The sequence below is a fragment of the Anopheles funestus genome, chromosome 3RL (assembly GCF_943734845.2).
Source record: "Anopheles funestus chromosome 3RL, idAnoFuneDA-416_04, whole genome shotgun sequence".
Lineage (NCBI taxonomy): Eukaryota > Metazoa > Arthropoda > Insecta > Diptera > Culicidae > Anopheles > Anopheles funestus.
This window is the reverse complement of record NC_064599.1, coordinates 49,508,329-49,524,339: the sequence shown is the minus strand read 5'-3', so window position 1 is coordinate 49,524,339 and position 16,011 is coordinate 49,508,329. Positions and strand designations below refer to the sequence as shown.

The 16,011-nt window shown below is 46.0% G+C and overlaps 2 protein-coding genes across 2 annotated transcripts; both read left to right on the top strand.

Moving 5' to 3' along the window:
- The first annotated feature begins 90 nt into the window (after positions 1-90).
- Positions 91-877, top strand: LOC125769688 (putative nuclease HARBI1). The gene is made up of 2 exons (XM_049438498.1): positions 91-256; positions 372-877. The coding sequence occupies exons 1-2, from the start codon at positions 144-146 to the stop codon at positions 829-831; spliced, it is 573 nt and encodes a 190-aa protein (XP_049294455.1). The 5' UTR covers positions 91-143; the 3' UTR covers positions 832-877.
- A 1,929-nt stretch (positions 878-2,806) lies between these two features.
- On the top strand, positions 2,807-5,925 carry LOC125769686 (uncharacterized). Its single transcript, XM_049438495.1, has 3 exons — positions 2,807-3,074; positions 4,322-4,516; positions 4,592-5,925. The coding sequence occupies exons 1-3, from the start codon at positions 2,927-2,929 to the stop codon at positions 4,846-4,848; spliced, it is 600 nt and encodes a 199-aa protein (XP_049294452.1). The 5' UTR covers positions 2,807-2,926; the 3' UTR covers positions 4,849-5,925.
- The last annotated feature ends 10,086 nt before the right edge of the window (positions 5,926-16,011 follow it).

Below are 16,011 nucleotides of genomic sequence, written 5' to 3'. Positions count from 1 at the left end.
TCTCGCCCAGCGATTTTCCTTTGTTTGCTAAATTGAGCTACTTTGCGAAATATCTCACTGAGAAATATCGCTCCAGGTCTATTTGCACGGTTAGAGAATTTTCTAACGAAAAAGTTTCGCGAGTTCCGTAAATAATTTTAATCATGTTAAATCCTCTATTTTTCATGAATCATAGTGATAATGGTGAGAGAAATCTGGCAGCACACCGTAGGCAAATGCGGAAACAGTTAGATCCGCTTGAATTATCAGATAAAGCGTAAGTAAAAGCAAGCCGCTCCTGCTTGTTAGTTCAACAGCCATTGACGTTATGTATCTTGGAGCTAAAATGATACGAAACTCCTGCTCCTCCTGCTAACATGTTGCTTTTTCAGATTTATTCAAAATTTTCGCATTCCGAAGACGCTATTCAATGAAATTCTCAATAAAATAGAACCATTAATTGCCCCCAAACATAACCGTGGCTTATCGGCAAAAGAAAAACTGGCGATCACATCACGGTTTTTGGCTCAAGGATCCTATCAACAGGGAGTTGGCAACGATTTCATTATGCCAATTGGACAATCCACGTTTTCTGAAACGTTGGATCAAACCTTGGAAGTCCTAGAGCGTAAACTAGCCTATGCCGTAAAAATAGATCTGACCAATGACGAGAAGGCAGACGCCAGGAGATATTTTTACGCTAAATTACCAGTGCCTGGTGTAGTGATGTGCGTTGATGGAACGCATATTAGAATTGTTGCGCCTCACGACAACCCAATTCAATACTACAATAGAAAAGGGTTTTACAGTCTAAACGCTTTGATGGTAGATATTGAAACTGACGTTATTTAATCTCATGTTTTAATGTAGTAAATTTATTATCTAGATATGTGACCACAGGCAAATGATCCGGTTTGTAGACGCCAGGTTCAGCGGCTCCGATCACGATTCTTTAATTTATAATTCCAGCCCAATTTCTGCATACTTTGAAGAAAAATGGAGAAGCGGAGACCGAAGCTCTAAACTCTTGGGTTTTGTATATTTACATATAATGTGTTAGGTCACATATTAATGGCTGTTTTAATAATATTTTAGGTGACTCAGCTTATCCTACGAAACCGTGGTTGATAAAGCCGCACAGAAATCCTCAAGCCGGAAGTCCTGAAGCACTATTTAATGAACAGCATGCAAAAGCTCGTGCCATAATCGAAAGAACTTTCGGCATGCTTAAAGGTCGATTTCGATGCATAAATGGTGAACGGCAGCTGCATTATGCACCAAACAAATGCGTACGAATTATAAATGTATGCTGCATGCTGCACAATCTGCTCATTATGAATGATGTAACTGACGAGATAAATGAACTGTTTTAATCAAATTTTTAACTTCTGTGAATAGGAATCTGTGATTTATTCATGTTTATTCCGCTACTTAAAAAATACAAATACAAAAAATGAAAATTATTTATTATTTTTTATTTTTCATAAAATTTAGCATTTCGTTATAAATGCCAATAGTACCCTCAGTTAAAATTTTCAAATTATTCGAAATGTCGGTCAAATGTCTAATTGTTTCGTCATTTTGTTTTAAAATTATGGTCTGAAAATCTTCTAATTTGACCTGCGCTGTTTTCTTAGTCTTCTTCCCTTGGTCCGATGGTCCTGGTTGTTCGGTATTATGGTCGTTGTGCGTTTGTCCTGGTTTTTCCTTGTCGTGGTGCGATTCGGTGGTGTGGCTGTCGGCGGATGGTCCTGGTATTTCTTTGTTCTCGTCGTGGTGCGATTCAGTAGCGTGGTCGTGGTCCGTTGGTCCTGGGTTTTCCTTGTTCTCGTCGTTGCTCGATTCGGTGGTGTGGATGTGGTTGGATGATCCGGCGGTGAGTACTACGCGATCGTCTTCAAGGGGCTGGACTAAACCGACGCATTGGCTTCCTTCAATCCTAGCATTGAACGCTCGCATGTTAGTAATCGCGGCTATGCGTTCTTCTAGTGCGTTTAATTCGCTTAGCGCCGGCTTGCCCCCTCCTGTTTTATTGATCTCCCTCTTGTTCTGACTTAGTTTCTTTTTTACAAAAGATTTTTTTTCAATCCATGTCTATAAATAAAGTTAAAAAATTAAGGATAAAATAAAAATTACAAAATGATTGGATGATCTGTTACATACCCTTTTCCACGCTGCTCCTTCCTTCACAGCTGGCCCCATTGAATTTAGCTCCATGGCCACATTTTTCCAAAAAGATGATGGGTTGGAGCCCGCGCCCTTAGCCAGTTCTGGATTTTTCTCCATTATATCCACAAGTTTTTCTTGTTGGCACTTAGAATACCGAACTTTCCTGAAATGCAATAAACATTAATTTCACATGGTAAAACAATTGCATATAAGCTTTTACTTACTCTTTTCCTTCTTTAAGCCCCTTCATAGTTATAATACTAAAACTTCTTCTCTTAACCTCTTTTTTCTCTTTTCTCTTAACCTTCTTCTCTAACTGTTGAGTTGTAACTGGACTGTACTGGGAACCGCTCCTGTTTTTATACGCAAATTCAATGGATAGGATGATCCATTTAAAAAAAAACACACAAGTTTCCATGCTTCCAATAGCATGGGACATAAATAATTCTCTTAAAACCAATTCAGCTCTCGAATCTCCACGTGAAATGAGCTTTCCACTGTTTATCTACTGGGTCGAAGCAGTAGATAATTATTTCGATCGCAGTGGAAAAAATATGTCTTTCCCGATACAAATTCGTCATTTTTTTATCTACTGCTCGAGGTTTTCCTTACGATTTGTACGGTTGCCATGACTATTGTTCCTACGTAAAACGGTAGGTTGAAAAAGGTTATGCGTTGCGATAGCAATCCGCCATGACAGTCAAGTTATTGGTCGCTATGTTATTCCACTGGTGGAAAGATTGCTTCGCGATGAGTACCATTGATTGTTTCAGCCACAATGGAAAATACTCAAATTGACGAGGAACAGCTGATCGACATGGTCGAGAACATTCCTCTCCTATGGAATGTGCAAGACCCCAATTACCACAACCGTAGGATGGAGAAAGAAGCATGGGACCACATCAGCGATGCGTTTGGAGTGAATGGTGAGTACACGAGTTGTTTATTTACATATTATAGTTAAATTTACTAAAACTTTTACAGTTCAACTTCACCGTTATACATATAGTTCTTAAAATTATCCCTAATTTTGTAAGCTGGTTGGCTGGACCGATTATTGCTTCTTGAATTTGTTTGATTTACAAACGATGTGTTCGCTTCGGTAGGTGCACAATTTACCCCGTTGCTGTCTTTTGTATCCATGCAGATATTGTGCAATAAACATGCCGTTTTCACTACGATGTCAATGTTTTCCGGTTTTACTTGCAGTTCGGTTTTCAAGCATCTCCATTTCGTTACTAAAATCCCGAATGCTCGTTCTACCGTCATTCTAGCACTACTCAAACGGTAATTAAAGTTTTCTTTAGCAGCATCCATGTTGCTGCTGTAAGGCCTCATCAAATAGGGTTTTAACGGATATCCTTGATCCCCAAGTAAAACGTAAGGCTTGTTGCAATTTGTTCCTGGTAATGATTCTGGCGGAGGAGTGTTGAAAGTGTTGTTCTCAAGGTGGTAATATACCGGAGTATTTGCGAACACTCCACTATCGTTCCTTCTGCCATAATAACCAACATCGATGGTTATGAATTTACAATTTGCATCTGCAACTGCTTGTAGGTGGACAGAAAAAAATGTTTATAGTTGAAGTATTGTGAACCAGTGTTAGGAGGCCGCTTTATGCGAATATGTTTTCCGTCGATGGTTCCGATACAATGTGGAAAATTGCATTTAGTTTCGAATTCAGCAGCTACATTTCGTAATGTTTCAATAGTGGGAACGGGCATATGTATTGCTTGTAGTGAACACCATATTGCCTGTGATGTTTCATAGACTATGGAACCTATCGTTTGATGCGAAATTCGGAATGAAAATGCAAGGGCTCTAAAAGATATGCCCGTTGATAAAAACCTGGAAAAAGCAAAAATAAAATAATAAATGACTGTTTTATACCTTTGGGGCGGCTCGGTGGTGCATGTGATAAACGGCGCCAGTCCACACGGCCGGACCGGGTTCAAATCCCATCCGGACCGTCCCCCCGTAGCAAGGACTGACTATCCGGCTACGTGGTAAAATAAGTCTAGTAAGCCAGAAATGGCCGGCGTGACCTGTAAGGTCGTTAAGCCAAGAAGAAGAAGACTGTTTTATACACTTTCGTAAATTGTTATTGTATAGTTATATGGCATCGCTATTAAAATTTACTCATCTTAAAGTACTAATTTTTTTTTAATTTTAGGTAACACTATTAAAAAAAAGTGGACCATATTGCGCAGCCAGTACCACCGTGAGCTGGCAAGGTTAAATCAACCAACCGGCTCAGCCGCTGCTAGTCTTAGTAAATGGAAACATTTCCATCAATTATCTTTTCTTTCGGATGTCTTTACTTCGAGGAACATGGTAGGAAACATGCCATCCATAGAGATGACGGAAGGTGAGATTTTTTTCTTATTTTAAATATTTGTGTATCGTCTGAGTAGTAATATTACATTTACTATTGTTTTGACAGAATACCTTGATTTGTCGGACAACGAAGATGTGCCACCAGCTTCAGTGTCCGGTTTTGCAAATACGTCCACTCCAAACTCGATAACAGCAAACCGGCAAGACAAGTCAAAACTGTCGAAGCAAAGCGATCTTTCCAACATTGCTTTGCAAATATTGCGAACGGAGAAGGAGAAACTACAACACCTGAACAAGCAAAGTAGCAATTACTTGTTCGCTTCTAGTTTTGCAGAGCCGTTGGACAAACTGCCACAAGAGTAGCAAATGGGGGCAAGGCTTGCAATGCTGGAAGCCTTTAACAATTATTTAAAAGAAAAAGAATACGGAAATAATAATAAATAATTAAAACATGCTCGTGTGTGTCCTGGTTTTTCCCCTCATTACCTGTTCCATTTCAAGCTTCAATTTAATCCCATAATTGAATATCAACATAAACCTCGTCGGAGTTATTAAGCTGCGTGGGCTCTAACATTTTTGATACAAATTGCACTAGTTTTCCTAATGCTTTTGTTGTTCGCCTGATATAAACATCTAAACCCGAAATGCTAGCAATCACCATAGCTTATAATTCCAAAACCCACAGCTCCGCAGCGTCAGCAGCCACCAATGCCGAAAAAAATTAAAAAGTTTGAATTAATCAATTTTATTAGAATTCAGTCTGTTATATATCATCTACATAAAATAATTCATTAATATATTTATAGTTAGGTTAAGTTAGGAAGTTTTGTTTTGCTCGGTGAGAACGGCCTGGCCGTATGAAGACCTATTTTACTACGTAGCAGGATAGTCAGTCCATGCTACGGGGAGACGGTCCGGATGGAATTTGAACCCGGTCCTGCCGTGTGGACCGGCGCCGTTTATCACATGCACCAGCGGGCCGCCCCATCGATACCCTACCGACAAAGAGACCTCAAATTTGAGAGAATTACGGTAAAAGATCAAGAAGAACATGGAAAACGACGGTGAAACCCGGAAAAAAGCATGAAACCTTTGATTGTGTGTGTGGTTGCGTACACATGACGGCTCATGAGACGTCCAAAAAAGCCGAAGTCTTACAAAATTTCAAAAAAATTGGGTCCTGTCCTGGACGCGTCCACAAATCGCGAAGCGAAAGAGGGTTCGGGAATTATACCTGGGATCTTCTCGAAGTAAAAAAGGATTCGGAAATTATACCTGCGATCCGCATTAGAATACCACGTGCGCTGCATTCGGGGTAGCAATCGGTAAAGCGTTGTTTTGCCTAAGCGTGCAGTAAGCATAGAGGGTTTGTTTCGGCTTTCTACGAAGATACTTGTGGACGTGGCCAGGGCGTGGGCGTTGTGTGTGTACGATCGCTGTGAGCCGACAGAGTTTGTTGAAGCTAGAATTGTTTCCATCTTCTTCTGACCTATATTGTTCATCCTGCGTCCTTACTCTAGCGTTCATCCCACATTGTGACGAGCTCAGTTTGCTGTGCGCTAAGTCCAGGGCGGACGTGTTGTGGGACTTAGAAAATTTTATATCTGTTCGTAATGATGCGCGGAAGTTTGCAAGTATGCGCGATTGCTTTGTGCAGTGCAATATGATGACCAGTGTTGTGATTTATGTAGAGTTGATGTGCCTTTTCATGCCATTAACGTGTGGTGTTAGATTTTTCCCTTCACTCCGTGCTTGCTTCGGCAAGCGCATTGAAATGTAGTGAGGAAAAAAACTTTCGGTGCATGTTGTGGAAACTTCTTCCCCTTTTCACACGACGATGAATTCAGTTGGTGTTGTGTTTGGTGTGTGAATGTTTATGCGTGTATTTTGGTGACAAATAGTGTCAAACATATTGTACGCGTTGGTACAGGATAGTGTTTTCGTCTTCCTTTTGTGCTTCTTTTGTTCTGCGTCATTCGCCGTGCGCACACTGTAATCCTGTGTGCAGTGAAGGATCGTTTTTTCTTTTTGCGCTGTTTGCCGCATCGTACGCGCACCCTAATCCAGTGTGCAGTGAAGGATCGTGTTTTTGTCGTCCTCTTCGGTGTTGTTCGTGTGTCGGTCGTGTTTGCAATGCAGCGAGGCATGCGACATGACACACACTGTTACACGTCTTACACTATAATTGTAGAGCGGTGCTACAGCTCCGCCTACTTAAAAACCATGGAAAAGCTCGAAAAATCGAAAATAGAACGAGAGGTCGCGATACGTTTTTGAATAGGGGCGCGCGAGAGGCACATAGGGTTTCCCGATTCGAGCAGTGGCTTCGGGTCGAGTAGTTTAAATGCCCTTATTTTGCTATACGGGCAGGCGTCACAACGTATTTTGCCTATGGGACAAAAATGTCCCATATGGCGGTTCTAGGTTGGAAATGATTTTTTTAAAGTACCATATGGAATTCAAATTTTTTTATAAGCGCATTCAAAGAGTAGTTTAAAATAAATAAAAGTCAAAAAAATTCAAAGGTTTATCACGACGGCAAGTGGAATAACACACCTTTTTCGAGTGCGATGGGACAAAAAAGTCCCATCGGCGGTTCTAGTGTTAAAACCCCATATTTTGCTACCCTGGTGGCGTTCCTCCGCTTTACTTGGCCCCCTGACGAGTCCCGTACTCTCTCGAGTACTCGTCAGCACGACGTCGAGATTCTTCGCTGTTACATTCGTCGGGTTAGCACCATCAATAGACGCCGTCCGTGACCTCAAAATCCGTGCCGTCGGCTCCATTATTGCCCAATCCGCATGTTTAATTATGGATGTAAAGACTTGCCAAAAATTGCGTTTGTTGGCAAAAGTTTAAAAATTTAAAAAGTTTAAAAATCCCTCCCCTTGAAGACCAGATGGGTGGATGGGAGTGGCAAGGGTCTCAACAATTCTGTCCTGGTGTGCTCTATCAAAACGCACTCGGACGACAGCTAGCGAATGGTTACTTTGGACTTGGTCGTCGCCGTAAGTACCTGGTAGATTTTGGACCTGGTTACTTTACGTGTTATTTTACCAGGTACATGTACCTGGTTACTTTGGACCTGGTCGACGCCCGTACAAAGCCAAAGTAGCAGGTTGCAATTGCACCTGTTTTCTTTTAGAATTTTGCATTTGGATTTGTGGAGCTAATTATGTATCTGATGTAACCAGGTTTTTTTAATTTCTGGACTTGGTCAGGTTCGTTAATGTAACGGTTCCGATTCACCAGTTCCAGCGGTACTTTCCCATCACTACTTAGTAGGCCTAGTGTATCGTATGTACTCATTACGAAATTTAGGATCTCTCTTTTCGTCGGGTTCTTCTTCGAGGACAAGATATCGGTTGGAAGATTTTGTTGTTTAATGTTGTACCCTAAACAGTCGGATACAATGTTCCAGTGCACCCGGAGAACCTTTGGGTTTTGGGTTTGGGGTTTGGGTTTAATAACTCTGCAGGAGTTAGTTTTCGTAAATACCGTTTTGCTTCGTATTCTTTGAACGTTCGAATTGCCCATTCTTTTAACTCCGGTGGCTTCTTTATGAGTCTTTCTAGACTCTTAAATCTTCAAAGGGCGTTCACGTAGCTGTTTGGGAAATGTATGCTTTCTGATTTCCAAAGAAGACCGATTTCATATCTTTCGTCTTCATACTACATGGTTTTCCGCATAGTGCTCAGCGACTTTTCGTCATCATCACTACATACCTGTTTGGTTGAAAAGGTATTTTTGCAGCATTTCATCCCTGCAATCTTCTTCTCTCATTATAAACAGCCTTTCTATCTCATTGCTGATGGTTGTTTTGACATTTGTCGAGCAGCTGATCGAAACTAACTTTAGAAAAAATTTCTAATCAGAAATACGCAGGCTTATTTTGCTGAGCTATTTGTACGGAAAACATGCAGCAAATAAGCCGCCAAACGTCAAAGCCCATATCAAAAAACTAGTGGAAAGTATCATAGACCCCATTGTTGGTCGGACGTTAGTGTAGCTGTTTACTGGTACGTTTTTCAGACTGGTACGTTGGCATAGGCAGGTTGAGGTTTTACACCTTTCTTACTTCTTCGATAAGGTGCTCCATTTTGTTAGCCCCCGTTACGCTAAGTTGCGGCTTGTCATATCTCACGCTTGTATATCTCCCGCCTTCTTCATTCTGAGTAGATCAGACACTCCCTCTAGCTCTAACAATCCAGCTTCTTCTTCATCTAGGAGTGTGAGAGATGAGCCAGTATCTAGAACGGCGTACGTTTGGACGGATAAGAGCCTTAAGGGTTTTTTGGAAACATTTATTCCTAACCTTATTTTTTCCTCAGGGCAACACGCGGTGCGATGTGGTATGAACGTGGTATGAACGTGGTATGAACGTGGTAGCACGGAAAGAAAACGAGAGAGAGAGAGAGAGGTTGGCTGAGCACGCCAAAGCTTTTATACGCACAGTGCACGTGCACCCCCTAGCTGTCCTATTCTATCGTTTGCATGCCGTCCCTGTCTCCTAATTCCCAAGGATCCTAATCCTGCTACGCATATTTTGCGCCAGATGGCGTCCTGGTCGCTACAAGTCCATTGCGTAAGGTCACTGGTGTGATTTGATAATATTTCTTTTTCTTTTCGGTTGTCGTGTCGTGATGTTGTACATGGTGACTTTTTTGGCTCACTTCGTCTTCCGTTTTATGCAGTAACGGATGATGTCTCTTCGTGCACCCATTTACGCCACAACCCTTCCACAACTTACAATTTTGAATCTGGTGATTCGAAAAACGCATACACCCGTGGCACAACTCAGCTGCTTTCACTGTATCATATTTATAACCAATACTCTTGTCTTTGAACGAGGTACATTGCGTCAACGAGTGATTGTTTCCACAATCCGGACAGCTAAAAGCTTTCTTAATGAATGTTTGTCGCTCGGAATGTTTTGGCTGTCATTTAAACTGGGCTTGGTGTAGCATCACATGTTCTCGTCCTGTCCCTTTGTATCCTCGTCGCATTTTACGAGCCATTAGCTTAAACCAATCGTTCAAGTCGTTGATCGTAACGTGATCTATGGCTCGTAGCTCTGTGTAGTCGATCCATTCAAGTTGGTAGAATAAAGGCATCTTCATCATAATGTCATCGAGTAGTTTCGGATCATTCAGGTAGTTCGTACAGTTCGACGCTGTCATGTTCGTCACTAAATTGTCGATCGTTTCGCCTAGCTCGGGGATTTTGGATGGACCATCTAATCGTACCTTTTTTTTTTTTTTTTTTTTTTTTTTTTTTTTTTTTTTTTTTTTTTTTTTTTTGTTAACGGGGAGGGAACCTTCAAAAGGTACCCACCTCGAAGGGCGGCTTGCGGCTACAAACCAATCCCTCCGAGATGGGTTATGTGGGATTCATCGTGACGCTGGGCCCGAGAAGCGGACCCGGCAGCCGATGGGACCCTAACTAAACCACTCCTCGACCTGATCCGAACCCTGCCGATGCGCTTGATGTGCGTAGTACTCCATGCAGGAACGTTTGTGCGATGCACCCATCCTGTTGACGCGCTGCTGCTTTCCAATGCTGCTACTGCGTCATCCGTCCTAGTTGTCTCAGCTGCTGCTGCTGCTTCGTGCCTTCCTTCCGCTGCTGCTGCTTAATTCCGCCCGTCCGTAGCCGCTACTTCCGGTGGGGTCTAGCTCCTGCTGCTGCTCTGGTTACTCGTTGCTGCTGCTGCTGCTTCCGTTGTCGTCATCCTTTGGTGCGGTTACGGCGGTAGCTGTTGCTGTCCCGTTTGTTCCGTGTTCCGCCGGCGTTGTTGTCGTCTCCGTCTGGCCGTAGGTGGATTTTCCTCATTCCATCTCACTTGGAGGTTTCTGAAGATGGTCCTTGCGGCGGCCCGGACTGCTTCCCATGTGTTGCTGTTGGCACACATTTCCGCTGCAAGATTTTCTATCGTCAAGCGGGTGTGGCTCTGCTGCTGCATCTCGTGTTGGGTTCGAGCAAACCGTGGACAGTGGAACATTACGTGGTCGACATCTTCCACTTGGTGTTCACACACCGGGCAGTTTGGCGAGCCGTCGAGGATGCCTTTTTCGACGAAGTAGCTCCGGAGAAACCCATGCCCTGTAAAGAGTTGAGAGAGATAGAAATCAATTTCTCCGTGCTTACGATTTACCCAGGACATAATGTCCGGGATAATTCTCCTCGTCTTCATCCCCGGCGATCTCGGCTGCCCCGCTCCGGCTGTCCATTGTTGTTGCCAGCGTCCCATGGTCTCTTCCCTTTGCCGCTTTCGTATGTCTGGTCCTGGACTTCCCCTCGCTACCTTTTCGTCGTGGCAGCGGATGTCCTCCTCTAGGAGAAGGACTAACGGGATAGTGCTTGCGACCACGCAAGCGGCATCGTAGGAGACCGTTTGGAAGGCACTGGCCACTCGAAGAACTCCTGTGCGGTGCGTCCTCTGAACCGTGGTCCGGTGAACGTCCTTCTGAAGAAGCGTCCGTCCCCACGATGGTGCCGCGTAACGGACAATGCTATTCCCAACGTTAACCAAGGGTCTCCTTCTGCTGCTTTTTGGGCCACACTTATTTGGCATCAGAGCGGTCAAGACATTCGTGATACGTGATGCCTTGCTGCAAACCTTCTCCAAATGCCGACCGTGGTGCTGTTTGCGGCAGAGCTCGACCCCCAGGTACTTGAGCGATTCAGTGGATACGATCGTGTGTCCCCCCGCACGTAGTTGACCTACCTGCGGGTTGTGATGAGTGCAGAAGATCATGTAGCCGGTCTTTTGATGGGCCAGCTTCAATCCCACTCCATCCATCCAACGCTCGATCGTCTCCAGATTCCTCGTAGCAAGGTTGCTGATTTCCTGCGGGTCCCTCCCTATAAGGGTGAACGCCACATCATCAGCAAACCCTATAATGTCCGCACGCTTTCCGAACAGCTCCAAACGAAGAAGGTCATCGTACATAACATTCCACAGTGTTGGCCCTAGGACCGAACCCTGCGGGACACCTGCCGATACTGGTAACGAGACCATTCCTTCATCCGTTTCGTAGTGGAGCGTGCGATTCGTGAAGTAGTTCCGCAGCAACGCCTGGAGGTACGGTGGCGTGTTCCTTCGCTGCAGAGCTGCTCCGATCGCTGTCCAGTTGGCCGTGTTGAAGGCGTTCTTCACGTCGATTGTCACCATCGCACACAGTCGATCGCCCCTGCGCTTCTTGTCGAGCGCAACCCTTCCGTTGGCAATCACCCTGTTGATGGCATCCATGGTTGAGCGTCCTTTCCTGAATCCGTATTGGGCATCAGCGAGACCGCCCGTTGCATCCAGATGCTCCGTAAGTCTGCGCTGTATGAGTCGCTCCAATACTTTTCCCAGAACACTCAGCAGGCAGATTGGCCGGTACGACGATGATTCTCCGGGTGGTTTCCCGGCCTTCGAGAACAGCACTAGCCGTTGCCTCTTCCATTCGACGGGGAAGTGGCCGGAATCGATGTAATGCTGGAACGTTCTCATGAAGACGCGTGGAAACGCCGTCATCGCCGCAATCAAGGCCACGTTCGGAATGTTGTCGTCTCCTGGGGCACGCTGGGGATTGAGCGATTTTGCAATGCTCACCAGCTCGTCCTCGGTAACGGCATCCCGTGCCGTGTCCTCGTCCGTCAATCCTGTTGCCGTGGGCCATTCCATGGGCGGTTGCACCGGAAAAAGTTCGCCGACGATGTGCTGCAGCTTGGCTGGATCCCGTTCCATCGGTACTCGGGCTCCTTGCCACATCTGCCTCCGGATTTTGTAGCCTGGCCCGAATCCGTGGGGCCCCAGCTGTTCCGGAAGTTGATCGCCCTGCTCCTTCTTGCTCCGCTTGACCGCTTGCTCCAGTGCTGCTCTCGCTGCTGTGTACGCCGGACGGCGATCCTGTCGCTGCTCTTCCGTTCGGGCTCGCCTGAGTCTTCTCCGCATCCCGATGTAAGTGCGACGTAACTGGGAAATCTCGTTATTCCACCAGTACACCGATCGTCGTCCTCCCCGTGCTGCTGGCAATCTCGGCATCGTCGCGTCGCAGGCAGTTGACATTGCCTGCGTCAACTCGTCCGCCAAGAGGGTGCGGTTGTAGATGTCCAGTGACCCCAAAATTTCAACGAACAAGTCCTTGTTGAAATACCGGGTTGCCCATCTGCTCTCCGAAGCCTGCTGTGCACTGTGTCCCAGGTTACGCTGCGTCGTCGTCCTCCCGACCGCAAACTTGATGGTATTGTGGTCACTTGGATTTTCGTCGCGGACTCGCCAGTTATTTTCCCCCAGAAGAGACGAGCTGCAGAAGGAAACGTCGATAATGGAACTACGGCCACTGTTGTTGCTCCAGGTTGGCCGGTTGCCCCGGTTCAACAAGACTAGCTCAAGTGATGCCATAGCATCCATCACCACTGCTCCCCTATGAACTCGTTCTCCATCGTTGTGTCTGCGTTCCATCCCCCACGCTCCTGACCAGGCGTTGACGTCCCCGCCGATCACGGTGTCCCGATTCCGCGGAATCACCGACGCAATTTCGGTCCATTTGCGTCGATAATCCTCCACTGACAAATCGGACCCCACAGGAGGTAGATACACGGAGCAGAAAACGATACCACGCATTTCGACCACGACGAAGTAATCCCGCCGATTCTCGATTATGCGTTGGATAGGGTATCTTCCTGTCGATACTGCTGCAACTCTGCCCGTCGGATCCGCGACCCAGTTACCGTTGTTCTCCGGAATCCGATATGGATCGGCGATCAACACTATGTCGCAGCCTTCGTTCCGAGCAGTCTGCATCAGCATGTCCTGGGCCAGCTGGCTGTGATTAAGGTTCTGTTGAAGGACATTAATCATGACGAGGCCGGTTTTTTACCCCTTCTCCTACTTGGCGGCAGTTGCGCTGTCCGAACGAGTGCCCGATTGCTTCCGGGCCCTTGCAGACGAGGCATTTCCGTTCCTTGGTGCACGGTCCTGAGTGCTTAGTCTCCGCACATCGATGACACTTGCTTGACCGATCCTTCCCACGGCAGTGAGTGGCAATGTGGCCAAACTCGTAGCACCGATAGCATTGGCGCTTCACCTCAACCTTCTTGAACCGGCAGCACTGGCTGAATCCGACAACATGCTGTTTTAGTAGCACGTCGTCCGTTACTGCCACCTCTGGGCATCCGAAAAATGCGACCAGCGTTCCGTAATTGGATTTAACGGTACTGATCTGGTCCGCGTAGATCGTAACTCCCAGGGCTGTGCTTAGGTCCGTTGCAATTTCCTCGTTGGTGCAGCTTGGTGGAATGTTCGTGCAGGTGAGGCGAGTTGTGGGGGTCCGTGGTCGGGCTTTCGCTTTGCCCTCCAGTGCTTCGGACACTTTCCGCCACATCTCAAGCGTCTCGTCGTGGCTCTTGCAGGACAGTTCCAGAAGAATATTCCCCTGGAAATTCATCCTTACACGCTCCACTTTCTGCCGATCATCCCCCAGCTTTTCCTTGAGGATGCGCATCATCTCGTCCTGTGTTGTGTTGTTCGTTGTTTCCAACTCCAACGCATCTGGGACGCGATGCGCGCGCTGCTTCGGTTGTTTTGGTTGTTGCTGATGCTCCGGTTGCTGCCGCTGCTGATGCTGGTTCGCGTCAAGCGCCACTGTTTCCTGCTTCCGCTGCTTCCTCCGTGCCCGTCGCTTGGCCTGTTTGCTCAGAACATCTAATCGTACCTTGAGAACATCTTTTACCAGTTCTCGGTAGACTACTTCGCGTCTTCCGAAGGATTCTTCAAGCTTATCAATAATGGCTGGTACATTCAGGGGATCGAGCATGAGCATTAAAACGGTTGCTCAACCGTTGGGAGTTTGGTGAGCTTCGCACATTTCAGATGGAACCATCGGTCACAGTCATCGCACTGTACCATGTGGTCATCGGCATCGTCAGGCTCTGTGCATAGACTGCACGATCCTTTGTCGTTGTTCACGAAGAACTTTTTCTTTGTCGTCATCTCAATAACTGATTGACCAATAATTATCAACCTTCTTGTTCTTGCTTCTGAACTTCTGCACTGCTTCTGCCGAAATCAGCGAAGCTGCACGCTGGTCTGGTCGCGCTGCCCGTGCTCAACCAGTCCCGAAAGCAATGTCGTACACCGTCCGTGCACACTTCCGCGTCTCGCTTCCTCTTAGTTCGCGGGACGTATCCACGCGCCTAGTGTTCACTAAGCGTCGTGGAACCTAACGTCTGCTAGGTTCCTCTCTGGAGCCACCACAGTTGTTCGGCCTCCGCCGACCACCGACCAGCCGCGAAGGTAGCTGATCTTCCGGTGTCGCCAGACTTGGAGCAACAAGAATGCTCTCCGACTGTCGCCGCTCTACGGCGTCTTCACCGACAGGATTCGCGCCTTACAGCGACTGCCTTCCAGTTAGTTGCCCTAAGCTTGCGGGGGCCTATGCGGACGGAAGGGGAACCCTGACAATGTCGAACACAGCAGGTTGAAACGCTCGGCACGAGCACCTTGGTTGCGAAGGAGAGGAGAATGACCACCGCCTGAACGCCTACTAGTGTCCAACAAAATTTACCTTGCGCAGGGATTAGAAGACTTGCAAGGAATGTGAAAAGATTAGAGTTAAAATAATTTTGCTGCACTCAATTTCTCCTTGCTACTGACTTATGATTTTTTTTCTGTGTTTAGTGGTCGTACCCGCCCGGTTGGCCGGGTAATATCATCACCATCTTCACCAGTTATTCCATTTCTCCTGGATAGATACCACCTGGTATAGATTTCATCCTCCTTTTTTGGGACACCACAACCTGAAGAGGTCTTGGCCAGCCGTTTATGGCTTTCCTTGACTATTTACCCGTAACGAGACATCCTGTACACGGGGGTTTGGCCTGGATGGGATATGATCCTCCGTCCTATGGTGTAGATATAGCCGCCGCTGCCTTTCAGCAATTGCAAAAAGGTCAAATCTTCGTTCTATTGCTTCTAAATAATGTTCTGATGGTAAAATGCGGTTGATTTTGCTTTTTTGAACAAGTACTTTCACTTGGCCAACACATTCTGGAAACCGTACCACTTGCACCATTTGTCGAGGCAGCCTACTATGGAATATTTAGCATTGTCGTACCGTAGAACATCGTTTTGTATAATCCATTCACATTTCGATAAATTGAAGTAGGCTTAGATCCTTTACAACAACCAAAAATCACATCAATCTAGTGAACATGCAGGGTTTATTGATTGAGCGTTCATATTGGACAAATTATAGTTTTACAACACTGCCTTAGAAAAACAGCTATACCAACACTGCAGTAACGCTGCGTTACTGCACGAGTAGAATTCATATATAGATTTGCTGTGCTTGGCGAACATGCGGCTCCAAATGTCATCGCACATAGTACATTTTCCCGTCGTTTCAGAAAAACATCTGGCTGCGTTGATCACGCTTTTTCGTGCGGACTTGAAAGAACATTTCGCGTATGTTCGCGGTCGCTGCAACCTTGAACTCGCGGAATTTGTAAAGGACAGTCAGTTCTCCTACGGGCTGG